At 42.8% G+C, this 26,957-nt stretch overlaps 1 protein-coding gene across 1 annotated transcript; it reads left to right on the forward strand.

Annotated features, from left to right (window-relative positions):
- The first annotated feature begins 1,948 nt into the window (after window positions 1–1,948).
- Window positions 1,949–4,429, forward strand: MAP10 (microtubule associated protein 10). Its single transcript, XM_062573684.1, has one exon. It carries the CDS (start codon window positions 1,949–1,951, stop codon window positions 4,313–4,315), a length of 2,367 nt encoding a protein of 788 aa, XP_062429668.1. The 3' UTR covers window positions 4,316–4,429.
- Window positions 4,430–26,957: the final 22,528 nt, after the last annotated feature.

Here is a 26,957-nt window from a genome sequence, read left to right on the forward strand (position 1 = left end):
TAAGTTGTAATTGGTTGGTTGTTTTCAGTATAATTCAATGAGAAATACACTTTTGTGATCAGAAAATTGAATTAATAAAACACACCAGCCAGAAAAAAATGAAAAATCTATACCCCTTTCTATTTGAATAGTTGTTCTGTCACTAACTCACTGACCAACTTTGCACAGCTCATTAACACCTGCAATTTTCAGAAGTATTCAATAATTTCTATTTATATTCCATGTGCAGACAGAAATGCAGGATTAAGATAGATTTTCAGGGATACTGGGCACCTGTAATTCCACAAGAAGCTCTTTGGAGTGCAGATGCTCAATGTCTTAAAATAAAGATTCAATTCATCCATAATTTGGTGCTTAACTTTAGTTGCAGTTACAACACAAAAAAGATGTGTCTGTTGCCTTCTCAGGTGGGAAGTTTCAAAGTAAAGAGATCAAAAACCTTGGACTAGACATCACAGTAACAATACATCCTTCTGAAAAACAGGGAAAACACCTCTCCATCTGCTTCCTGGGGGACCGTGAGAATGACTGTTTGACCACTGTTAAATTCTTCTGTTGTCTCCCATAGATCAGGGCATCTTTTGTCATTCTCCTTTTAGACAGAATGACAAGCAAGCCATCAAGCCCGCCTGGAACAGGAAAGGGCTAGAAACATAAGCAAAACAGACCACTGATGACAGCAGATGAAGGTAGCTGGGAAACGAACTGTCATTTGTTTCATCTCCCTCTGTGCCAGTCCAATGGCACTGCCCAAACAGGAGCAGCACTGATGGCAGAATATTTGTAGTTCTTACATAAATATCCTTTTCTTTTTCAAATTACTACACTTTCAGAAGGAAGGCAGTGGAAGAAACGAGGAGCAGATCAATTATTTACTATTTAAGCCCCAGTCACGGTGAAGAGGCCAAATGCCTGTCTTCTCAGCAGAAGACAGCTAAATAACAAAGTAGCTAATAAAAGGTGGCGTCCTTAATTAATAATGAAGATCAAGGGACCTGACTTGCAATTCTTTATATATTTCCCTCTGGTTTTTGATGCTCTAAAAAGTAATTGTGAGGGGTAGGGGGGAAAAAAGGGAGGAAAAAGGAAGGAATAAACAGAACAAAGAAAGGGAGGAACAGTGTTTAGCATGAGCAACTTCTCTGCTGGCTAATGCTGATTGGGTACTGTAACTTCAACTGAATATCATCAGCTCAGGATACAGGCTTTTACTTGAAACCTATTAATTGGACAAAATATTTTTCTAAAGCTTTTTCTCAGCTCAGCAAGTGTTTTGTTCGGCCAGCAGACTCTGATTCAAGGAAAGGGCGACAAGCAAAGGACGGGCGCTCTCTTCACGAAGTAGAACAGGAGATCGAGCGTGACATCCACCTCTTCCATCTCACCTTACACCAGCGTATCTGCCGCAACTCCCAGTGTACCCAGACACAAGAGAAAAGCTAGTAAGCTATAAATGCGTGCTGTCCGTTTCTAAACCCCACTTTGGCGTAGGGGGAGGCGCCCGCGCCACCACTGCCCCGTGCCCACTGCTCATGGCAGCTGTAGGCCAGGCCAGGCTGCAACATGGTGGCACTGTAGGAGGCAGGGGATGCGCGGGGCTAAGGGGCCCGCCATCGCGGCAGAGCACTCGCCCGCCCCGGCGGCGCCCGCGGGCAGCCCGGGCCGGTGCCGCGCTCCCGCGCAGCGGGGAAGGGCTCCCCCGCGGCCCGCCCCACCGCTCCTCGGGCCTCCCCCCCCCACCGGGACTACAACTCCCAGGGTGCTCTGCGACGACGCGTTGCTGAGGCAACGAGCACGCCGGCTCCCTGGGGAGGCAGCAGCACGCTCTCCCCCCCCCCCCAGCCTCTCGCGAGAGGACCGCCAGCGGAGGCATCCAGCGCCTCCAGGTCTCGCGAGACTTGCGGCCGGGCTCAGCCGCCTGCCGCCGGGGCCGTGCGCCCGCGCCGCCATGGCGGCGGCGGAGGGCGGCGAGGGGCTCTTCGCGCTGGAGCTGCTGGTGGAGGCGGTGCGGGTGGAGGCGCCGGGCCCCGCGCTGCGCCCGGCCGTGGCGCTGCGTCTCCTGGACTTCCCGCCGCTGCTGGTGCACGCGCCCGCCGCGGCGCCGCCGCTGCAGCCGGGCCGGCCCTGCGCCTTCGGCCGCGGCAAGCGCTGCCTCTTCCGTCGGCGCCGCGGCTCGCTGTGCGCCGCGCTGCGCCGCCGCCCGCTGCGCGCCCTGCTGCTGGCGCTGCCCGCCGCGCCGGGGCCGGGGCCGGGGCCGGGGCCGCCCCGTCTCCTCGGCGCCTGCGGCGTCTCGCTGGCCCCCGCCGCCGCCGAGCTGCTGCGGCGCCCCGCCGCCGCCACCGCCTCCTGGGGCCGCCGCGGCCGCTTCCCGCTGCGGGACGCCGCCGGCCGCCCCGTCGGCGAGCTGGCCCTGGGCTACCGCCTCAGCAGCCTGGGGGCCGCCGCGGAGCCGGAGCCGGGCCCGCCCCGCGCCACCTCCCCCGGCCCCGCGCCGGGCGCCGAGGAGGAGGAGGAGGGCGAGGAGGAAGGCGAGGAGCTGGAGGGCAACATCTTCCGCCCTCCCGTGCTCTACTACAGCCGCGGGCGCGCCGAGCCTCGCCCGGCGGCGGCGGCGGCGCCCGGGCCGCAGCAGCGCGGCGAGGCCCGGAGCCCTCCGCGGCCCGGCCGCAGCCGCAGCCCCGGGCCGGGCCGCTCGCCGCTGCGTCCCGCTAGCCCGGGGCGGCTCCGCGACGCTGCGCGGCAGCTGCCGCTGCTCAGCGCCCTGCTAGCAGAGCTGTCCGTGCTCGCCCAGCCCGGCGACGCCCCCGCGGCCGTCCACCCCCGCCTCGCCTGGCTCTACTCGCCCCCGGGGGAGGTACCGACTGCGGGCGGCGGCTGCTCTCCCGGGCCCGACGGGGCTGCAGCGGGGCCCAGCGAGGCCGCCAGCCCTGAGTCCAAGCGGAGCCAGCAAGAGCCAGCCTCAGCGGGCCCTTTGCGGGCCAGGAAGGGAGCAGAGGAGGCCGTGCCCTTGGCAGAGAGGGGCTCTGGAAGGAAGCAGGAAACTAAGGCAAATGCGGCTCGTGGGAGGCACCTGTTGTACGGCCTGACAAATACCTTGAGGCTGCGGCTGCAGCAGACCAACCCTGGCATGCTCATGGTTCATGAAAGGAGGGAGCGGTATAGAAAAAAGCAAGTGGAAATGTTGAAGGAGAAGAGAAGCCCTTTATCGAAGAAAAAGCTGGTCAAAAATGCTGGGGGACAGCACCTGGTTTCATACAGGCGCTGTAGTAGGGGAGATGGTTCAAAGCAGAGTAATCAGTTTGATGAAACTGTTGAGACTTCGTTACAAAGCAATGCTCTCAAGGAGTACTCTTCCACCCCAGGAAATGCGTCCCCTGACCTGCAGAAACAGGCTGTTCACAGTCTTTTGAGGAATTACGAAACTGCACAGCAGGAGTGTCCGTGTGAATTAACTACAGCCCCCTTACTGCAGGAAAGGGTATTAAAATCTGCTCACAGAGAAAAGGGTATGAAGGTCCAACTCCTGGCACCTTTCAGATCGGATGCTGATGCAAAGGAAAGTAATGATGATGCTTCTGTTGTAAGTGATCATAAATCAAAACCAAGCCCTAGCAGGAGTGTTGAAAGCAACTCTGAATTCATATACTCAGATGACTTTGTTGCTAGCCCTGAGAACTCAGTTTATTCAGAAGGTATCAGCAGTGCTGACTATTCAGGCAGAGGCTCACAAACTTTTGACAGCAGTCCTGAACCTCTGTGGGTGGGAAGCCTGAAGCAACCGCATTCACACTCGGAGTCAGAATCCAGCAGGTCCAGAGTTTCAAAGATGAGTCGAAGAACTGAAAGTACTTCAGCTCTTGTGCCAGTTCCTTCAGCTTCATCTCCAGTCCACTCACTCAAGAGAAACTGTGATGGGAAAACCAGCAAGAGAACTAGTGGTGAAGCTGTTGATTTACTTAATGATGCCTCCTTTCAAGCAGGGTTATTACATGCAGAGGAGACAGCCCACCAGATCAGTAAGGAAGAGAACAGAGTTGATCAACATATTGAACAAGCACCTACACCGAGAAGCAAAGAAATTAGCTCTGATAGTGATCTAAATATAGGAAAGGGGCAGACTTCTGTAGAAAAAAGCCAGTCATTAACTCAAGCTAGCTCATATTTGCCATCTAACATGTCTGATCTTGAGCCTAGTCCCCTGGAAAACAGTATGTCAGACAGAGATGATGATTTTTTGGGAACACTAAGCATTCCTCACCAATATAAAGACATCAGTGAACTTGTAATAAGCAAGCTTCCTGGATATACAATGTAATTAGAAATTTTCTCTGTCTTGATTAAAGTACGATATTTAAACTATATTTTTATAAGGACTGTTACATTTGCCTACAATTTATATAAGTTGAGAATGTCATTTGCACTTAATACATCAGTGAATTTATATATGACTTTTTAAAATAAACTCTGTTGAATATCTTAAAAATGGCTCCAAGTGGTTCCTGCAGCATGATTTCAATGTTAGTATCCTAATGCAAAAGTAATCTAAACAGTACAGGAAAAGTAACTTATTTTCAAAAGCAGAAACTAAAGCAGAAGTAGCAAATACAGTACCTTCAAAACTTATCTAAAGCAGGAATAACATATTACAGGAACAACCAAGTACAAAATATATAAAATACATTCCTGATGAAAAATTAAGTTTTTATCCTTCATGAAAATAGTTCCACACTTCGTTTGCATTACAAATACATTGACTTAATACAGTTACAGCCAATAATAGCAGAGATTTCTGTCGGCTAGTCTGTATGAGGTATTTACTTGACTGTTCTGTCACTAAATATAATGGTTTCAGAGCTAGACCAGCACTTCTGATTTTTTTTTAGGTTAAAGTTTCTCATGTAGGCCAGATTTTCACAATTTATTACAAAATAGTTAAGGCATTATCGATGACCATAAATCTATATCATCTGGGAGAGTTTTGAGAGGTTTATGGAAGTTACTTGACCTTGAAGAGTAAGACTGTGCAAAGAGTAGGACAGAGACATTTACCACAGTAAATTTTCAACGCCTCGCAACTCTCTGATTGCATTCCCCGTGACATTGGGGAAAAGGGGAAGGAGGGAGGGTGTCATGACCCACAGTCGAGAAGCTCTGTGCAAACGTGCACATCGCATCTTGATTTAGAGATCCAAGTTAATGAAGAATTTGCCACATCCCCTTTTCTTGTTCTGGTTGAACTACCATCTGATGTTCACTTTTTATTTCTGGTTCAAATTTTATGACTTCCATTTTGATCACTGAACTTAAAACTTTTCTTCTGTTTAACCACTGAGATTTTTCAGAGTCTGTTTCAGAGATGTTCCTCAATTTGAATCTGAAGAGAGCTCAAAATTGCTGCCATTGTCTCTTCTGTTCCCCTACTTACTTTGTTGGCTGTTTCCTTTGCCAACTTTACTTTCATAATTATCCTACTTTAAATATTTATCTTCAAGGTTGTTAAATGATGTGCTTTCTCTGACATCTTTATTTCTCATTGAGTCCTCCCATCCTTCATGTACTCATTGCAATAATCTGTTTTTACACTTTCACAGATTGGACAGATTTTTTTTTTTTTTTTTTTTTTTTTTGCATCCTACTGTATGCTTTTTTTTGTAGGAATGACAGTACCTTCCTATTTAAAGTACTAACATTATCTGTTAGGATTATTCAAGTATCTGCTGCTGACTTTTGAAAAGAACGCTACCAGTATTGTTAATTCAAAGGTAAGCAGCTAAAAATACCTATACATCAAAATAAACTCTTACAGCAGTTCTAAAATGTTACTTAGGTTGCATCTGTTTCATCAGCTCCCAATTTCAGAGAAAAAGATTTCTTTCTTTTTTCTCCTTATGCATTGGTCCTCTGCAACACACATGGATTCAGAGTGTCATATATATATTCCAGTAATTCCGAATTTATTGATGAGAAATGTTTAGTTCTTATGGGCAAAGCTGTCTTTGAAATACAGTACTGCAAGAGTTTGCCCAACTATTTAAACAAAGTGGCTGTTTAATGTGGATAAAATATGATTTAAAATAAACTTTCCTTAAGTAATGATCTTCAAATCTTAGACTCTTAGTGTTAGTAACTCATTTAATCATCCCATAATGGATTGAAACTCAAGACAGAAATTCCTAATTTTTCTTCCTTCTGCTTTCCTATCTTTGCTTTTCAAATTCCAGCAGTAAATACAATAGGAACAATACTTGTTTTGTTTAAATAGTGAAACTAAGCAATCTATTCATCTGATCTTATTTGGGATAATGTCTGTGAGGTTTATGGTTTAATAGCATTTATATTTTTACCCAGAAAATGGTGAAAGTGTCAGAAAATGCATGCCCACAAGACCGTAGGAGATGATACATGAGAACAGAATGTCAGCTTCATGCTTACATGGTTTAATCTGTTTTTGTCTTTCTAAACATAGACTCCAGGTAGTTATTGTTGCATGGAGACATTAACAGCTCATTTCTACCCTTTGGGATAATAATCTTTTCAGATACTATCTATGTTGTTTCAAGAATAAACAAAGCTTTATTTAATGTTCAAACAAGAGCTCTCAGTCAACAAAAAACAGGAAAGAAAAACAGATTACTCACTGAAGACTCAGAAACCAATGTATTTGCAAGGAGTACCTTTTAATGGCAAGAAGACTCCATAACTCAACACAGCAGAGCAAAACAGGTATTTACTATTGGTATAAAAAATGAAAAAATGGCAGCAACAAATTCCCTCTTGTATGAATCTTACAATAATCTACACTTAACCACGTTATATTAGCTATGCAATTTTTTTATTTTAACTTGCATCATGTACTCCCATGATTAAATGGCTAACATCAGAGGTTTAATAAGAGATTTCTATACCTTAATGGAAGCATTCAACTGATCTACATCAAGACATCTTTTCTAACCTGGAAGGACTAAATTGCATGGATTATGTTTGCATAGGGGATGTTGGGAGAGGCAAATGGTAGTAGCTATCTCCGTCATTTCATACATATCCCCAAAGTAGCCTGATAAATATTTTCTGACCTCAGATTATGAGGCTGTTTTTGAGGTGCTCCACATGCATCCCAAGAAACAGGCGCCCATAGTTCCCTCTCCTTGTGGTACTTAGCAGTAGAGCTAGGCCATCAAAATTAGGTACTAGGAGAAAAGAGAAATGTTTGTACTCTCTCTAGTAGTGCTGCACTACTTTTCCGCCCTAAAAAGCCTGATTTAGTCCACGGATAAAGTCAGTGCCTTTGAAAGCTGCTTTCCTAGAAACATCCCACCTAAAATTGCTACCTAAAGTCTGTTTCATAGGACTAGAAAAAGGGAAGATATAGGAAGAATCAAATCCTGTGCTCTCACCGTACACCAAAACCTTGATTTGAAAGCTCAGCTTTCGGAGTAAACACAGCTAATTTTTCCACATGTATTCAATCCCTTACTCTCTGTCAGAGTTGCTGGAAAGATTATTAATTATTATTACTCATTACAGTGTGGGCCCCTATCCACTGGGAGACCGGCGTAAAAACAAACTGATTTCTAACTGGCTCCCAGCTATCTGCTCATAAGAGCTTGTGATCATGACCACCCATCTGGATTCATACCAGCAACTTGAAGGTTGGGCAATCCCTGTAAACATGCGGTCTTTGTTATGGATTTGTTATCTGCCTGACAGAACAAGTAACTAGTCACAAGGTAAAGCATAACATAACAAGAAAGTATTTACTAAAAACTACGTATTTCCTACCTTCCGACAGCCTTCAGAGATTTCACATGTGGTCATATTTTGACTGAATATGCTATAGCTTTCATTTCTGTCTCATTGACCCATCAACTCTTAAAAATCTCTTTACTCCACACTATTAAGTAATTAACTATAGTTACTTCAAACTTGAGTTTTCCATTGTTCTTAGTTATGCTTTACAACAGGGAGATTAAAATGTGAGATGTAGTTACTTGAACTTCTTCTAGCTCATCTTTAAACTAAATCATCTGGCTTCTTTTGAATTGCTACTCTAATATCTGATCTTAAATTCTGTACTGCACTCTGGGAATAAGGTCCCATTACTTGATGGCTTTTCAGAACCACAGTCTGATTGCTTAAGATAAGGGCAGTTGAACCAGCTGAAATAAAATTTAACTTAATGTTTCACCACATATTTCAAACATAGAAATAAAGTTTAAAATATCTTAGAAATACGTATTAATTTCTTTCAAAATTTAGGTCCTTCATACAGCAGTTTGCTATGTCTGTATTTGAAATAATTATTTCAGCATGCTTTTTGTTCAAATACATTTATAGAGCCAATTTTGTATAACTGATGGTGAGATGAGAATAATAAATGCTGACAGTTTGTGTCGCTTACTGTTCTACTTCTTTTACTGTAAAGTTTCTCTGCTGTTATGTAGCTCCGATCAATTTTGTTACTCATTCCTCTGTTCTTGTGTCATTGGTGGCTTTGAGATGCCCTAGCCTCACACCAGTTTCCTGCATTTCATTTTTTCTTCATCAGCTCTCATCAGCATTAGTTGATACAATTTCTTTTCTATTTGTGATTTTTCTGACTATACCTTCTACAACTTATTTTACAATCCCTTCATTATTTTGGAAGTCGTTTTCCTCGATTTTCCAAAACCACATCCATCACAACAGCTCTGCAGTTAAATTTTCGGGTGGAGTTATGAATTCTCATTACTTTAATTTTTCTAGGTCCTAGTAATTTATGATGTCTGGTTTTGTAACTATTTTGTTTCTCTCTGTGTATGCACTACTCAGAGTTAAATGCTAGCCTTTATTTGGAAATCTTTCAGACACTGCACAAGGGTCCTTAGCACTTGCCACCAACAGCTGCTTTATTGCTTGCTCGGCTTTGGTTCTCTGGAAATTAGTCAAATCATTAAATCTTACAGTTGCATCCTTAAACGATTTTGTTGACTTACATACAGGATCTTCACCATCTCCCGTGGAATGTAACACTGCCCATTCAGAGCTGCAGAAGGACCATCCCTAAGCCAGGGGTTGAGCAGTGGGCCGTGCGGATGGGATATCAGGTTTCTCTCCCTCTCTCACACTGTCCTGCCTTTTCTAAAGTTTTCCACTTCCAAAATAACTTTGTTTTAGATAACTGAGGCCATCCCTGTGAGAACACATGCTGGCTTTAGTGTAACATGCCTTTTAGAGCTAATGGCAATCACATCTGCTATAGCTAATGTTAGCAACCAGCTAGCTGCTGGCACTTTCCATCCTCTCTTTCTGTCATTATACTGTTTGATTTCAATTTCTGTTTTGTTCCCAAGAATTCACATTCAAATACTTCCCTCATTTTAAATTCTTTATATGTATGTGGATCTGTTTGTTTTTGGTTTTTTTTTTTTTGTTTTTTTTTGTTTTTTTGTTTTTTTGTTTTTTTGGGGTTTTTTTGTTTTTTTTTTCAAGTCACCCAGTGAGCTTCACTGCCTTTTTCTTTTTTGGTGTTGACATTCATCTACATTAAACTGTTTTTGTTTTGCTCTTTATTATTTTATTTAATCCTTTGAACTCTTGTCTGAATTTTATGTTACAATTGTAATAGAACCTCGCTTGCCCTGACTTTACAGAATTGCTTGCATCATCCCAGAAGATTAGTCAGTGCTCTCTATTGGGTTGTAAAGGATGGATTTGAATGTCTCATGCTGTAGAAAACAGTATTAATCTTCAGTTCTACAGAGACCTCTGCAAGTGATTCACTTCCCAGATATTTTAAAAAACATGGCCTCATACAGGAAATGTTTAACTAACATTTGAGATACACACTACTTCTAACTAAATTAACATTTAAAGATTGATTCAGTTACAGTTAATTTGAAAAAAAGTTAATAAAAAAGGAAATTTAGATATCTATATATTAAACAGTGCTAGTACATATAGGCATGTTTCAAACATTTTGGGGTAGTGATTAAGTAGATTTCCATCATATATTGCAGTACCTGGGCTAAATTTGGAAAGAATTTGATCCTCTACCTATCTAAGAGAACACAGCAGGTTTTCAAAAGGAAGTGAAGGTATTTACATGGTCAAATCCCTAGAAATTCCATGGGAATTAGTCACCTTTAAAAAAGTCACAGAACAGAAACCTGTGCAGAGTGCTCTAACAGCATTATCTCTTGGAATGCAGAAATGTTTTTGAAAGAAGATAGCTTATGCTTCAACAAATATTTTCAGAGCCATTTGGAAAGTTCAGTGGTATCATGATTGAAATAAACTCCCTTGGTGTCAAGGAAATTCCAACTGTTTTTCTCTTGCATTTAATTGTTGTCAGATTCTATATTTTTCCTGTCTCTTAGGCTTATATATTAAGAGCAACGTTTGACCTTCCCCAAAGTTTCGATGCAGCCGCTTAATCTTGCCTGTAATTCCTCACAACCTGTGCAGAACCCTATTTCAGTGACCCCCCAAATCCTTAGTCTTCACTTGACCTTCAAGCCTTGATTGTTTCAGTTTCTCCACATCATTTTTTTTCATGCTGTCTATAACTAAGCTTGTCCTCACCTTTGTTCAAAAAATCTCCAAGCACTTCTCAAGCGTCTTCACTGTCTTGTTCTCATCTTAGACCTCAGGCTCGACTCGAGCTCTGCTCAGTATCTGCAGGGCCCTGCATGGTTTAGCACTTCCTGCTTCCATATACCTTTGTTTCCTACTCTGTGCCCATTTTTACATAACCTTATTTTCTCCTATTCTCCAAAAATACTTTTAAAAAAAATCTGGTAGCTACTGTATGGCTGTGTTTCCTTCCTTCATATCAGTCCTGCTGTTTTTGCCTGCAGGTAGCTATATTCCTTAGATTTCTCATCTCCAAGAACACAGACAGCCATAGAATTTAAGACCAACAAAAACCATCAGATCATGGTCTGGCCTTTTTTTGCATTGCAGCCCCTAACATCGCAACTCCTAAAATTTCATCCATTTACTGCTCTGTCAACACTGGGCTACAACTAGACTAATGCCAGCCATCATTTAATAGCATAAATAGCCAAAGAAACTCTTGAGGAAATGTGTCAAACCTTGCTAAACTCAGAATATAAAGGGAGCTCTGGTGTACCACTTGTGGATGCAGCTTTTATTCTTTCTTGTATATAACTCCAATGAGATGCAGTAATAAAATTATATGTAAAGAAATTTTGTTTCTGATTCATAGCCATCAATCATAGCCATTACTGTCCTCTTTTGAAATAGTTAGAGCCTCTGGATTGTTGCATCTCTTTCATCTTCTACTGCTTCCATAATCCTGTTTTACAGCACTCCATGCATTGTCTATTTTTATTTGTAAACTGAAATAGATGCATAGGACTCCTTCAAAATGAAGATGTAACTAGTTGTCCAAGATCCTTCAGCACACATGTAAGTCCTTGAAACAAGGCACTTCAGTACATTTCTTATGTACTCATTTTTAATAATGAAACATTGGAGCAGATTCACCATTATCAAACTTTTATCAATGGGAAATTTGGTCCATTTTCTTCAATGAGAGCAGCAGATTTGCTAACCCACTACTTCCATGCTACTCATCACTATTATAACACCATTTTTTAATTGCATCTTTGTTCCAAGTTTTTAGTTATTGATTGAATTCTGCCAAATTACAGATGTACTCTGTGAATGTCAAGGGCTGCACTGCGGAAGGCAGTAGTAACAGCCAAGTACTAGCTGAAATTTGCTTTCCTTTTTTTCTGAACCATTATAGCTGTACAGGAGTCAGTCATAAAAATGTTATCCTTAGGCTCGTGCTGGCATCACATTTGTTTGTCCATAACAATGGGGTATCCTTGAGAATTTTGGTGTAAATCTAGTGGCTAAGTTACAGATGTTCTTCTGAAACTTTATTTGCTTTTTTTTTTTTTTTTTTGAAGTTATAAAATGGAACTGAAAATTTGTTTCCCTTGCCTTCCATGAGACTCTAACAAATAAAGTGAAAGACAAAAATTGATCTTCTAGAAGGTGACCTTGTCTCCTTAAAGAGACACACAAAATCTATGCATAGGAAAGGTGTTAAAGAAATGTTTACAGAAGCCATCTAAGAAATGTTTTAAAGCACTATCCCATTCCACTTACACTCTAAATAATGTGAGAACAGCTTCCTTCACTGCATTTTTTACTTCTACTTCTGATCCCAATAGGAAGAACTGCGAAGACATGTATTTTGTTTTGGTCTGAGTTTAACAACAGTTTAGATCCCAGCAGTCCTGCTTTCACTGGAGCCATCTCACTGAGGCCTGCCAACAGGTCAACAAAGTTATGGATCAGCTGTACAACATCGAGCAAAGTAACAGAGTATTGATGCAATATTAACAACAGGAGTTTATTCCCTGCACTCTAGGTCAAAGAAAGAATGTCTTTTTTTCTGGGGTGGCTTTGCATTTTGACCTGTAGGACAATGAAATGGAGACTGACAGGGATAGGAAGGAAAGAGTAAGTTTTAAGGAAGAGCATCCCTCTTGAAGAGGCCCTCTCAGTTGCCTTCCTGTTTGTACAAGGAGAGTTATCTTTTAAGAAAACCTAGATAAAAAAAAAATATTTATGCATCAGAAATGACACCTTGAGTTGGACCCTTAAAATGAGTAACAGCTCATTCCTGCACAAAGCACTATGACTTGCTGCTCTCTTCCCTTTCTTTTCACTTTGGGAGCCATTCTGGACAAAGAATTAAAAACAAGCAGTATACATAGAAACACATGCACTACCAAACACCTTTTTCCTCCCCAGTTCCAGACAACTAGGTAAAGCAAAAACACTTGAAAAGAGCAGATAAGAAAGTCCCGCCACTTAAACTTTAGGAATTGCTGTAAAGTCACCAGCAGTGACACAGCTGATTTGTTCTCTCTCTCCTCACCATCTTCCCAACAGCTGTTGGGGAACATCAACAAGACTTTTAAGCACATTTGGAGAGTAAGTGCAAAAATGCCCCTTGATGCAAATGAATTGTTCGAATGCAGCTAGGAAACCACCCAGCCCCAGTCTGAAAATCCCTGAGGCACCATATCACTTGTTATTACACTCTATTTTAAAAGTTGTCTTTGCCTTTGTGAGTGACCTCAATTCCTATGTCTCAGTAGGCAGCCGTATCTGACACTCAGTACCGCACTTGTTACTCCCGAAGAGATCTAAATGGTTGTGTCCACTTCTGCATGAAAGCTCCTTCTCACCATCTATTCGTGGCAGCCAAGATCCCCATTCTTACAGGAACCTTCTGCAACAATTTTACCTCCTAATGCTTTATCATCCCACACAAAGCTACAGGAAAGCAAGCAACAAGGCCAAAGCATCGCTTCGTCATGTATATGGCCAAAAGGGGGAAGATCTCCACAGCCCCAGACAGGCAGGGGAACACAATCTGACCCACGCCTGCAGCTTTAACCGACTGCAGTGATCGTGCTCCGTTTGCCAGAGCATTGCCAGGTATAGGTCTGCGCAGCTACAAGGAGCTGGCTCATCACACGCACTTTTTCTAAGCACTTTCCTAAGCTCAGAGCAAGAGTTTGGAAAGTGTGCAGTGCCTCTGTGTACTAAAATACATTCTCACAATACATATCCCTCTCTTGTCTTCTAGAAACCCAAGATGCTAGGCAAATTTGTTTGTCCTGTTAACTTCATCTTTAGCTTCCCACTTTGAATGTCCCACTCTGAGTTCTGGAAGACAGTTATCTGAAGGTAAACGCTATTTATGCTGCATGTACTCATATGCTGAGACAGTGTGGTTCTGTATCACCTAGACTGGATCACAGCTTTTATAATCTCTCAAATTCTTTTTTTTTTTTTTTTTTTTTTTTTTTGAATAGGAATCGACTAGTTTATTGTGGTCAAAAAGTTATTATGGTCTTCCTGACAATTTAGATGAAAAAAGAAACCCAGCTTTTTTCTGAAGAATTCCTTATGCAAGTTTATTACTTTACACTGTTAAGTAAGTACTGAAACAATTCCTTTTCCAATATTTAATAAGATATGTAAGTTAAAAAATTGAAAAGTACACATAGCAACTGGTAACATTAGCTCAGTGTCTGCTGCAAACCAGCGCAGAATATGTGGATGTAACAATTAGAAACCATCTGGTGACCTGCCACTTGCTGGTACAGGAATGAAATTTCAATTAAGTTTTATTATCAGAAAGTGTAAATGACAGTTCCCATCTGAAACCCCAGAGCCAGTAAACTGTCCAAATAAAGAGAAGGATGTCACCCAGTTAATGGGTTGGATCTCACGGCTTGATTACGTACTTCATAAGTAATGTGCTCCCTTCCCGTGTTCTTGGGCACAAATTGCTCATGCACTTGGATTTTTAAGAAGAATTGGCCATATGGCAGGTAAATTGGGAATCACACAGCAATTTACTGAGAACAGGGCAATACAATAGATGAATCAATCACTTCCCAGGTTTGACAAGCCAGAATTGCATCTTGTGTAAGACAAAAAGAAGAAAAAAACTGAAAACAACCTTTTCTGATAATAAAGCTATGCCAGCTAACACTGCAACTGTATTCGGGTCCACCTGAGGCTGTAAAACAAAACCCAGAAATTCTTCTTTTCTCCCACCTCCATAGCTCACATTACTATCAGACAGTGATTCAGATGGCGGTCTTCAGGGTGTTGGAAGAAACTCAGCCTATCAGCAAATCTCTCTCAAAAAAAAGAGAGAGATTATTAATGGGGTAGCAGCAACAGACTCACAGTCTTTCATCTATGAAATATGTTCCTGCACTGGATGAACAAGCCCTGCATTTCCTATTCTCGCTCAGCCATTGCTAACTATTATTGCTATGATTTTTTTCTTTACTTTTTAGTATACAACTGATCAAAAAAAATCAGTCACTTCATCCAAAAATGTTTCATCATTTCTATGTTATAGTTTAATTAAAGCTTTAGTTCCATTAAAGAAATAGAGTCTGCAACTACTGATCCATGAAAGTTATTACGATCTCAATTTTGCAGTCATGAAACCAATCTGCGACACAATCACAGCACCTGGAGAAGGTCTGTTCTGCTTCAGCCAATCTCCAGTTCTGTAAAGCAAAATCAGAAATTACAAATAAGAAAATTAAATCCAGATGGTGACCCACCGTGCTCTGAGCTCACTCAAGAACAACTCCACAGACCCACACCAGTGAAAGGAGTCAATCTCAGTCTTGAGAGAACTTCTCAAATGGGATCAGTGCACATTCACAAATGCACAGATACACTTGACTTTGCAACATTAAGCATTAACTTTAAGAATCAGTCAGTTTAAGTAGGAGAGTAGAGGATCTCTGTCCATTCTTTTTTAACTTTGAGTATTTTCACCTTTATCAAGGGTGGTTGTGCAGACAGAAATCACTGTCATCCTCTGCACAACCAAACCACCACAGACTTTAGATTAAGCTTCATTGCACAAATATAATATTGATTATTATTTATGCTTTTTGGTTAGCATGTATCAAGCTAAGTATTTTCCCCTCCTGAACTGTTTTCTCATAGGCCCACTGTTTCATAAAACAGCAATCTTAGTACATATAGAAACTATTCTAAATGTTGGAATATTAGATCAAACCCTAACAGAAGTTGCTTCTACTCCCTACAGTTAAGCAAAAACATCAGTGGCATAATACTACTCTCCAAGTAAGCTCTGCTTGGAAACTGAATGGCTAAAGTGCTCCCAAGAGTGGCAATTAGTATTTTAGCCAGTGAAATCATTTTGGGAGGCTCTTGTAGATTTAATGAATTCCCTAGTACTCACTCCATCAGAATATTTATTGCCAGCATATTAGTGACTGCTACAGATAATGTTGCCGATAAATTATAAGCTCTTGATTATTCACTCAGAACTATCTAAAATTTTAATTCGATGAATTCTGCATACGAACTCTTCTCAGATGGCGATACTCAGTGTTAATGCAATCATACATGGGCCATTTGGGAACATAACAAGACTGAACTCAGTACGCTTGGCAGGATGTCACTGGGAAGGCAAGGCAAGGCATTTTTTTCACCCAAACTCCTGCTCTTTCTCTCTTACCTCCCTAATATTTGTGCCTCTAAACTAGAATGTAATTAGATCTACCCCTTCCAAACTTCATTTCGGGGATTAGAAAAACAGCACAGGGGAGCTGAAAACTCAGGCTCCCTGTGTATTCAGCCAGCATTTAGAGATGAACACTGAGGTGCAGGATTCAGCAATGACACACAGAACTACAGAAAATAGCACTTGAAGAATTAAGTATTTCATCTAACCCGTCCCTGTGCCCTAAGGCAAAAATCACCTTTAACTACATCACTTCTGACAGATTTTTGTCTAGTTTGTTCTTAAAAACCCCCAGTAACAGAGACTCTGCAACTTCCCCAGGCTACGTATTCTAGCGTTTAATTATCATGACTCTTAGAAGTTTTTCCCGTATCTAATTTCAGTATTCTCGATGTTATTTAAGCCCATTGTTTCCCTTCCTATCCACTACAGGCAGAAAGAACACAGTATTCCCATCCTTTTTAAGGCAGCTTTCTTTGTCTTAAGACTTACCTTTCCTCTTGGCTTCTTCTCTCTGGATTAAGCACCCACAGTTCCTTCAGCCTTCCCTCACAGGTCACTGTTTTCTTGTCAGCCCTACTGCTCTCCAGTTAGAGCCCACATCTTCCTTGAAATACTGTACTCTGAACTAGACACAGTCACTCCAGATGAAATTTTCCTAGATCCTAGTAGAAGCTCCTTCAATGTCTTCCATTCTCTCCTTGAGTGTTATCTGCAAGTGTAATATATTTCCTTCCTCTTCTATCAATTAACTGTTAATGAAAATATAGAATATGCCCAGACTCATTACAGACCCTTACAATTCCTCACTACTAGCTATTTCCCTTTTAACAGTGACCCACTGAGAACACAAAGTCAACCACATTAAGAATTTCACATCCAGAGCATGTGTCCCATCTTGTTGGTAGGAATGTCAAAGCATCCTAATGTCAGGACACATGACATCTATTGATTCTCCCCTTGACATCTACTGATTCTCCCCTATCCAAATAGCCTGTTACACTGTCATAGAAAAAAAAATAGATTAGTCTGATATGATTTGTTTTGAGGTGTTCTGGTGAATCTGTCTTAACAGGCACACTAATTTCATTACTTTGGTGGTAGTCAGTGAAGATGAGTAAGAGACATAAAGGATTTCTTTAGCTGCATTTGCAGATTTTTTTTCTTCCCTATGTCAAGTGCACTCTGATCTATTGAAGTTTTGTTTGCTTATAGACACAAGCCACTGAGGTATGTTGTGTTCACTTACTCATCATTTGTTTTTCTGAACATGCTGTCCTTACTACTGATTACCTGTATATCGTCTGACTGATACTCTCCTTTTGAAATCCAGGAGGAAAGTACTGTAACAAATAGTCATATAAACAGTCTGTAAGTGTTTGGAAGACAACAAGGAAATAAGTAATAGCCAGTGTGGCTTTGTCAAGAACAAATCATATCAAACTAATATACTTTTTTTCTATGACAGTGTAACAGGCTATTTGGATAGGGGAGAATCAGTAGATGTCAAGGGGAGAATCAATAGATGTCATGTGTCCTGACATTAGGATGCTTTGACATTCCTACCAACAAGATGGGACACATGCTCTGGATGTGAAATTCCTAATGTGGTTGACTTTGTGTTCTCAGTGGGTCACTGTTAAAAGGGAAATAGCTAGTAGTGAGGAATTGTAAGGGTCTGTAATTTTTGACACTGTCTCCCATAACATCCGCCTAGATAAGCTCAGGAAGTGTGGGTTAGACGAGTAGACAGTGAGGTGGATTGAGAACTGGCTGGAAGGCAGAGCTCAGAGGCTCCTCATCAGTGGCGTGGAGTCTAGTTGGAGGCCTGTGGCTAGTGGCATCCCCCAGGGCTCAGTGCTGGGTCCCATCCTGTTCAACTTCTTCATCACTGACCTGGATAAGGGGACAGAGTGCCTCCTCAGCAAGCTTGCTGATGATACCGAGCTGGGAGGAGTCGCCGATACACCTGAGGGTTGTGCTGCCATTCAGAGACCTGGACAGGCTGGAGAGTTGGGTGGAACCTCAAGAAATTCAACAAGGGCAAGTGCAGGGTCCTGCACCTAGGGAGGAATGACCCCAGGCACCAGTAAAATCTGGGGGCTGACCTGCTGGAGAGCAGCTCTGCATAGAAGGACCTGGGAGTGCTGGTGGATGACAAGTTGACCACGAGCCAGCAATGTGCCCTTGTGGCTAGGAAGGCCAATGGTCTCCTGGGGTGCATTAGGAAGAGTGTTGCCAGCAGGTCGAGGGAGGTGATCTTGCCCCTCTGCTCAGCCCTGGGGAGGCCTCATCTCGAGTCCTGTGTCCAGTTCTGGGCTCCCCGGTACAAGAGAGACATGGAGCTACTGGAGAGAGTCCAGTGTAGGCCTATGAAGATGATCAGAGGGCTGGAGCACCTGCCCTCTGAGGAACGTCTGCAAGAGCTGGGCCTCTTTAGCCTGGGGAAGAGAAGACTGAGGGGGGGATCTTATCAATGTGTACAAGTACCTGAAGGGAGGGTGTCAAGGGGATGGGGCCAAACTCTTTTCAGCTGTCCCATGTGACAGGACAAGAGGCAATGGGCAGAAATTGAAGCACAGGAAGTTCCTCCTGAGCGTGAGGGGGAATTTCTTCACTGTGAGAGTGACGGAGCACTGGACCAGGTTGCCCAGAGAGGTTGTGGAGTCTCCTTCTCTGGAGATATTCAAGGCCCGCGTGGATGCAACCCTGTCTAACATGCTCTAGGTGACCCTATTTGAGCAGGGAGGTTGGACTAGATGATCTCCTGAGGTCCCTTCCAACCTTATTGATTCTGTGATTCTATGATTCTATGAAAACCTAACAATGAAATAGCATTAAACCATAGCAGTATGACTAGACTCATTCAAGTCTCAGAACAAGTTTGCCTTAACAGGATGATTGAACTATTACAAAGCTTCATTAACAAGATAAATGGCCTGGGATGCTCTAATGACAAGTAGATATTTACATGAATCAGAATAGCTTTTCCATTAAATAGACTGGAAATTGTTTATGGTACAGATTTCTCACTAGCAGTGTTTAGGAAGAAGTTTCCTTTCAGATATGATCAAAAGAGTTCATGTCTTCTGTGAAGCGTCAGGCACAGTCTCTTCCTGAAGGCAGGAGGAGAGCCTGAATCAGAAATAAATCCAGACACTCATAGTGATGTACAGGTACTCAGGCTATGCCAAAAATAATAAACAAAGCAGGCACAGGCCTGTCCCTGGCACACAATCATCTGTGCTGTTTAAGAGCCTGCATCTCCCCAGGTGGGCTTTAGCATAGACACAGCAGCACCATGCCATGTGCACAGGCTCAAGTTGGAAGATAGTATGGGCTGTGGCAGCTCCCCGGAAACAGACTGGACAAGACCCTCTCTGCTTGAAAGCCAAGAATTCAACCATATGGAAACAATCTGCAACTGGACTGTGGCCAGGAAGTTGAACCTTGGCTTGCTGTATTTACTATTATTAAGCATGTAGCCCTCGAGACCATCCTGGACACACAAAGCATTTCCCAGAGTGGAGTGAAGCACCTATTGGGAATCTGTGACTTGCATCAAGCATGCCCTATCCCTCACCATCATCTTGACATCATATTTTTTTATTAACCTGATAAGCAACTTGCTCTCTGCTCACCACACTGAGAGACTGGGCTGGGTGTCCACTGGTTCATACAGAGAGGGCAGGGAGAAGAGCTCAGATCCCTACAAACCTTGCTCCTGGATCTTAGTGCATGCCTGGGTAGAGGAGCAGAGCTGCCTTTTTCCCACCCAAGTACAGCATGTCCCTACCTATGCCTTGGCAGATCCTAGTCTGTGCTTTAGAAGAGGTAAGTTTAAGTGCTCTTTCTCTAAGGAGGGGCATAATGTAGAAATGATTTTCTTGCTCCCAGAATGACAGAGACCCTCCAGATCTCAGCTTTCATAGGAGAGCAGAAAGATGGTCTCGGAAATAGATGGAAGGGCAGAGATATTGCAGGTCTTCACATAAATATCAAAAAAAAAAAAAAAAAAAACTGAGGTGGTGAAGCTGAAATGCCTCTTTCATGCCTCCATATCCCACTGGCTCAAATATTGACCTCCTTTCATGGACCTGAAACCTCCAGCATTTTTCATTACTCCAACAAATACTAATTTCCTTGCTTCAAATCCCTCTCCACTGCTTCCTTCCACTCATATATCCTTTAATCCCATTTTAGCTCCCTGCCAACATTTAGGCCTTCTCTTTCCAAATTTGTTCAATGGCAGATGTTATTGATAGACTACTCTCCATCATCTTTGAAAGGTCCTGGAGAACTGGAGAGATGTGCCTGAGGACTGGAAGAAAGCTAACGTCACTCCAGTCTTCAAAAAGGGCAAGACCCAGGAAACCACAGACCAATCAGCGTCACCTCCATCCCTGGAAAGGTGATGGAACAGCTCATTCTGGATGTCGTCTCCAAGAATATGGAGGAAAAGAAGGTGATCAGGAGTAGTCAGCATGGATTCACCATGGGGAAATCCTGCTTAACCAGTCTGATAGCCTTCTATGATGGAATGACTGGCTGGGTAGATGAGGGAAGAGCAGTGGACGTTGTGTACCTTGACTTCAGCGAGGTATAACATCGCTGTTATGTCTCCCATAACATCCGCCTAGATAAGCTCAGGAAGTGTGGGTTAGACGAGTAGACAGTGAGGTGGATTGAGAACTGGCTGGAAGGCAGAGCTCAGAGGCTCCTCATCAGTGGCGTGGAGTCTAGTTGGAGGCCTGTGGCTAGCGGCGTACCCCAGGGCTCAGTGCTGGGTCCCATCCTGTTCAACTTCTTCATCAGTGACCTGGATGAGGGGACAGAGTGCCTGCTTGCTGATGATACCAAGCTGGGAGGAGTCGCCGATACACCTGAGGGTTGTGCTGCCATTCAGAGACCTGGACAGGCTGGAGAGTTGGGTGGAACCTCAAGAAATTCAACAAGGGCAAGTGCAGGGTCCTGCACCTAGGGAGGAATGACCCCAGGCACCAGTAAAATCTGGGGGCTGACCTGCTGGAGAGCAGCTCTGCATAGAAGGACCTGGGAGTGCTGGTGGATGACAAGTTGACCACGAGCCAGCAATGTGCCCTTGTGGCTAGGAAGGCCAATGGTCTCCTGGGGTGCATTAGGAAGAGTGTTGCCAGCAGGTCGAGGGAGGTGATCTTGCCCCTCTACTCAGCCCTGGGGAGGCCTCATCTCGAGTCCTGTGTCCAGTTCTGGGCTCCCCGGTACAAGAGAGACATGGAGCTACTGGAGAGAGTCCAGCGTAGGCCTATGAAGACGATCAGAGGGCTGGAGCACCTGCCCTCTGAGGAACGTCTGCAAGAGCTGGGCCTCTTCAGCCTGGGGAAGAGAAGACTGAGGGGGGATCTTATCAATGTGTACAAGTACCTGAAGGGAGGGTGTCAAGGGGATGGGGCCAAACTCTTTTCAGCTGTCCCATGTGACAGGACAAGAGGCAATGGGCAGAAATTGAAGCACAGGAAGTTCCTCCTGAGCGTGAGGGGGAATTTCTTCACTGTGAGAGTGACGGAGCACTGGACCAGGTTGCCCAGAGAGGTTGTGGAGTCTCCTTCTCTGGAGATACTCAAGGCCCGCCTGGATGCAACCCTGTCTAACATGCTCTAGGTGACCCTATTTGAGCAGGGAGGTTGGACTAGATGATCTCCTGAGGTCCCTTCCAATCTCAACCATTCTGTGATTCTGTGACTCTATGACTATCTGGGGTGCTGGGAGACTATTGCAGGAACCTTTTGTTTAAACAACTCCAGACTTCACAGTAATAAGTGGTGTTGATAAGAGAATTGACTATTGTATAGCAGAGATGGAACAAAAAGTGCATCATAAGATAGATCATTAAAGGAAAAAAGAAAATCTAAAAGAAATTCAACTAAAAAATAGCTTTAAAAATTACAAACATAAAGACCAGCAGAATTTGCTATGCCAGAGCAAAGCTACAGCATTCTTTGCTTCAGTGCTAACACATGACTCCAGCTTTAGTATGCTTAATAAATCATTGTGAAGCTTGTTTTTATACTGGATTTTTAGAAAGATCTATCATGTGGATAGTTCTTTAACTTCTTTATTTAGATTTTTTATAACCAACCAAAGTGTATGCATTAAACACATGCTTACATGCATAACTATCAAACCAGGAACTGCTGGTTTTATTTTAACTTTGCCCCAAAACATTTTTAGTCCATCCTTTCTTTCAAAAAGAAAAAGAACAGAGAGAGAGGGAAAGACAGAACCACCCATAAATATACTTTGCATTTTCTAGTTCAGTTTGATTTCACTGTTCATGGATAATCCTTAGATATGATGCAAGAACGTAATAGAGCTTTTCTCAACATTTTTCCTGTGGAAACCTATTCCACAGATCCTCGGGCAGGGCAGAATGTTTATGTTATGCACTTCTTTGTATGATCTATGATAAGGAATTAACTTTTGACTTTAAATTTGGTTTCAGTTCTCAAAAGGACAAAATACAAAGAGCCAAATCAGAAGTCAGCTTACTCAGGTGGTTTGGGATTTCAGTAACAATTGCTTTAAGCATGGATATGAAGCTTTTACTACTGCACTCATTAAGTTATTCAGGCTTGAACCTATTGTCAGAAAAGTGAATTTGTAACTTGTAAACAAAAGAACAAAATTCTATTACTAAGATTTCCCAAGAGCTTGGACTTGAGACTTCTTGGCTACAGTAAGAGCTTTGCCTCCTGTGTTACTTTCCCTTAGGCAAAAGAGATGCCTTGTGTGCTTTTGCAGCGTGCAGATACATTCACTTCATGTTGACTTTTAACTGGACTTATCAGAGTTATCAACTGAAGCAACTCTAAATACCAGGAACAAATCCTTACTCCATACAAGCAAGGAGAGAGGTGCAGAGATCTCTGAGTTACAGACCAGAAACAACATGGAGAATTTGTTATCCTACCAGCTGCTGCCTTTAGCAGTTGTTGCCATCAGCACCCACTTGTCCATGAGCTCCAGAAGTCAGATCCAGGATCAGGATTCCTATGAACTGCTGTTTGTAATTTTTAAGTAAGTGTATTTTTCTCTACAATTTTTGAACAGCTGGAACAACCTTTTACCCAAATTTTTCAGGTTATATCCTGCTTCCCATATTATATTTAAGTCAACTATTGTTAGATTAAGGCTATAATTTTCTTTGGCTGCATCATATTTAAAGGTGGTAGACCTCAAAGCAAAAAAAAAAAAAAAAAAAAAAAAAAAAAAAAAAAACACACAAGAATAAGAAGCTGTAAATTATGGAACAGATCTCCCTTCAACAGAGGGCAAACTGGGGAATTTATCACAGAGTCGGAATACAATGAAGCCCTGTCATTCAAAGATAAGCTGAAAAGACCTTTCCTCTGGGAGCTAACCACTTAGTTAAATAATGATATGCCAAGTTCTAAAAGCTGTTTATCTAGGACTTTAGAGTGGCTGTACTGGGTCTAACTAAAGGGCCAATAATAATAAAAAAGGCGTATGTATAGTAACTCTTCCTCACTATACTCTTAACCTTTGCTAGTGTATGTTCCCAAAGACACATCCTTAAAGATATGTTGCTGATCCCTGCAGTGCTAAAGTAATCATTTCAGCCAGCTGCATCCCAGACACCTTTAGTCCATCCTTTTATCTCTGTGGGAAAGCACACATGGGACCCTCTCTCTGATCCTTCTGACTTCTATTTTTTTTTCCAAGGGCCAAGGGGCCCTTTTCAGGGTTTGTGGTGAAAACAGCCTTTCCTCTAGCAGGAGAGATGGAGAAGATAAAGGTCCACAACACATACCTTAGTCCCAGTTTAAAAAAAGAAATGAAGTCAGGCAATCCTGAAGTCAGGTTTGTAACACTGGAGATGCTTTAATGTGTCTTGATGGTCAACAGACCCCAGATCAACTAAGAAGAGTTATCAGATAGAAATTGGTTTCTTTTAAGTGATTTTTTTATTGTTCTCAGCAATATACATACACCATCAGTCAGTCTTTATTTCCAATGACACTGCAATGAACTTCAGAGATCAAGACAGTCATATGGACGAATGCTGAATGAAGCATCACACAACATAGGGCAGGAGCCTGTAATCAGCACTTTTTCTACACCTCATGGCTGATCAAGAATGGCACCCTGTCCATCTTCAGGGTGCCAAAAAAGTTTTATTTTTCCAAAAGACTGATTCTTCTCTTGGGTCCCTACTCTGGCATTGGCAGTGACACACAAAGTAAAAAGGACACAAGCTCTGCTGAGCACACACTTCTGAAAGCAGAAACAGCTTGTTTATGTTGATAAGCCAAGCAAGCGAGGAGCTGGAGTTACTGACAGCCTGCTGGAAAAAACCTCTGTTTTTGCAGCAGCTGCTGGTAACGAGAAGGCTCAGCGACCAGGTGTTTCCATCACAAGGTTCCCACAATGCTCCAACCCACTGTGAGACTGTGAAATGTGGCAAGACTGACTGAAGGAGAAAACAGATAGGCAGAGTTTTAAGGTACCTATGCTCTTCTCTGTCCTTTAGCACTTCTTCTACAAATGGGCTGAATATAGTTTTGCCAAGCTCTTTTAGCCCTCAGAGTCCTTTAGGCACAAAAGAAGGACATTCACTTTTCCCTGAGATCCCCCACGATTTAGAGATAATACAGGTTATTCATCATTGCCAAGTTTTCAGTTCCTTCCTATTCACAATAGATTTTTCAAATGATAAATATTCATTCATTGACCTGGAAAATCTGACTTGTACTATTTCTGATTTATACCAAGTCAATTAAATACTGCATGTTTACCTAGATATTCTCCACACTCAGCTACCTGTTCCTCTTCAAAAGTATAAGGGGTAACAATAACAGTGCAAGAGTTGTTCCAAGAATAACCTCTACCCTCATGTAACCTGCTGTAAATGAAGGCAGACGGGTTATTGTGGGAAAGATGGTAGATTATAGGGGACCAAGAAGAGAGGTGGTATGATAAACTTCCCTTGGCATATGTTCCACATGACTTCTGAATCTCTTATACTTACTCATTCATAAATTATATTTGCAAAAACACAGAGCTTCTTAGGGGAAGTTATCACCCAGGAAAGTGCACTACACAGAATTCTTTAATCACTTCCTTTCAAGCTAGACTTTTGCAAAATCCAACCTAGCCTTGCAACAGTGAGAAACCAGCTCCAGCCTGACTCCATCCAGTCTTCTCCAGCACCCTCAATATGTGGGAAATAACTAGCCTGAAACATCCACTTAACCACCGCTCCAGTCACTCACTTCTCCGCCTTCAGAGAAGCAATTCTTTGAAGTCTTCCTTCAAAGCAGTGGTTTCTTCCCTGGGCTGTGATTGTCACATCCATGTCAGGTTGGACAGGGACAGAGAGGGCTGTGGATGCCCTCAGGAGGCTGAGGCTCTTCAAAACATATCTTTATCTGGTATAATATGGATCTTACACCCACAGCCACAATCGCTGTTGAATTCAGAGCAAGATTTTGGTGTAGTTCTTAAAAAAAAAAAAAAAAAGAAAGAAAACACAGGTGACCTGACCCAAAAGCTCACCCCAGTCCCTTCCCTGTGGGGGAGGAGTGTCCCCCCGAGCAGGGGACACTCTCAGCTATGTGACGGAGAGCAGCTGCAGACCTGTCTTCTCCATCCATATCTGCTTGTGGCTGCACTTGCTCCCTACCCTCCCTAACTCACATCAGGCAGCTGAGCTAACCCACAGATACCCCTTCTTCCTTCCCCTTAGCCCAGATCAGGGCCTGATGCAGCGCACCAACCACAGGCACCATCCAGAAACACCTCTGCAGTTTAAATGTTGCTGCCAGTTGCCTAACAGGAAATGAGCTACAAAAACCTGCTGCGGAAGAGCAATGCTGACCCTTGTTAATACATGTCTGCAGATTAACTCTCTCTGCTTCATCACCACAGCATCAGAGATACTTTATTGGCACTTATCTTCTCAAACAGGGGAACAGCAGTGACAATAGCCATTTGCCATCTCACAGCACAGAGGGGGTTCCTGCAAATACAGCTTACCTAAATGCCATCTGCTCTCCCATGTACTCACGACTGTTATTCTTGTGTAAGAAAATCCTGGATCTACATAACCCTCTGCGGCATGTTAAGCCCAAAGCCTAATTGTTTTCAAGATGAAGACTTATCACACACAGTCAGGGTCTAAAATTGAGAGTTCTGAAATCTAGTTGTGGGTAATTGCCAAAAAAGCAAAAAGAAGCAAAAGGAAAAAATCTCCTTTTCTCCTGCCTTAGCCCTTGTCTGAACTCACCCAGTTTGTTTTTGCTAGTGCTCTTGTTTATAGCCAACATGAGTCTCACACTGGGTTGTCCCAAGATGCAATAGCGATTGCAAAGGGCTCTTTTCTTCTGGGTATTCTTCCCCTTTGCTAGAAGAGCGCTATTAATCACCTAAGAGCCCCACATGTCTCCAAACAGAAGAAGCTGTCATCCCCCCTGAGAAGCATCGCCCCAAAGCCTTGCGGGTGAGCCTGCCCGTTCGTCCCACTCCTTCCTCCACTGACCCCATGAGTATGTACAAATTATGCTGACTTTTAAAAAGAAACGATTGCAGGTGCCTCGCTCTTTGTTTATTCTGGCAAGGCTGAAAATAGCAACCGCTAACAAATATTTTGCCCTTCACAAGGCTTCTCACAGAGATGCAGCTGTTATCTCATCTAGTAAAAGTGCCAGCCATAAGGGGAAAACAGACACTTAATTAGGTTAGGATAAGCTTAAAAAAGGTGACGATCTAAAATGAATACCCATAACGCATTATCGGCTGGGATCCTTGAGTTGAATCCTCACATGTGCAGTATGGAAAAATTATTTCAGAGTTTTTGTTTTCCATACTTGTCTCTCACAGATTGATGGTTCCGTTTAATCAT

The sequence above is a fragment of the Rhea pennata genome, chromosome 3 (assembly GCF_028389875.1).
Source record: "Rhea pennata isolate bPtePen1 chromosome 3, bPtePen1.pri, whole genome shotgun sequence".
Classification (NCBI taxonomy): Eukaryota; Metazoa; Chordata; class Aves; order Rheiformes; family Rheidae; genus Rhea; species Rhea pennata.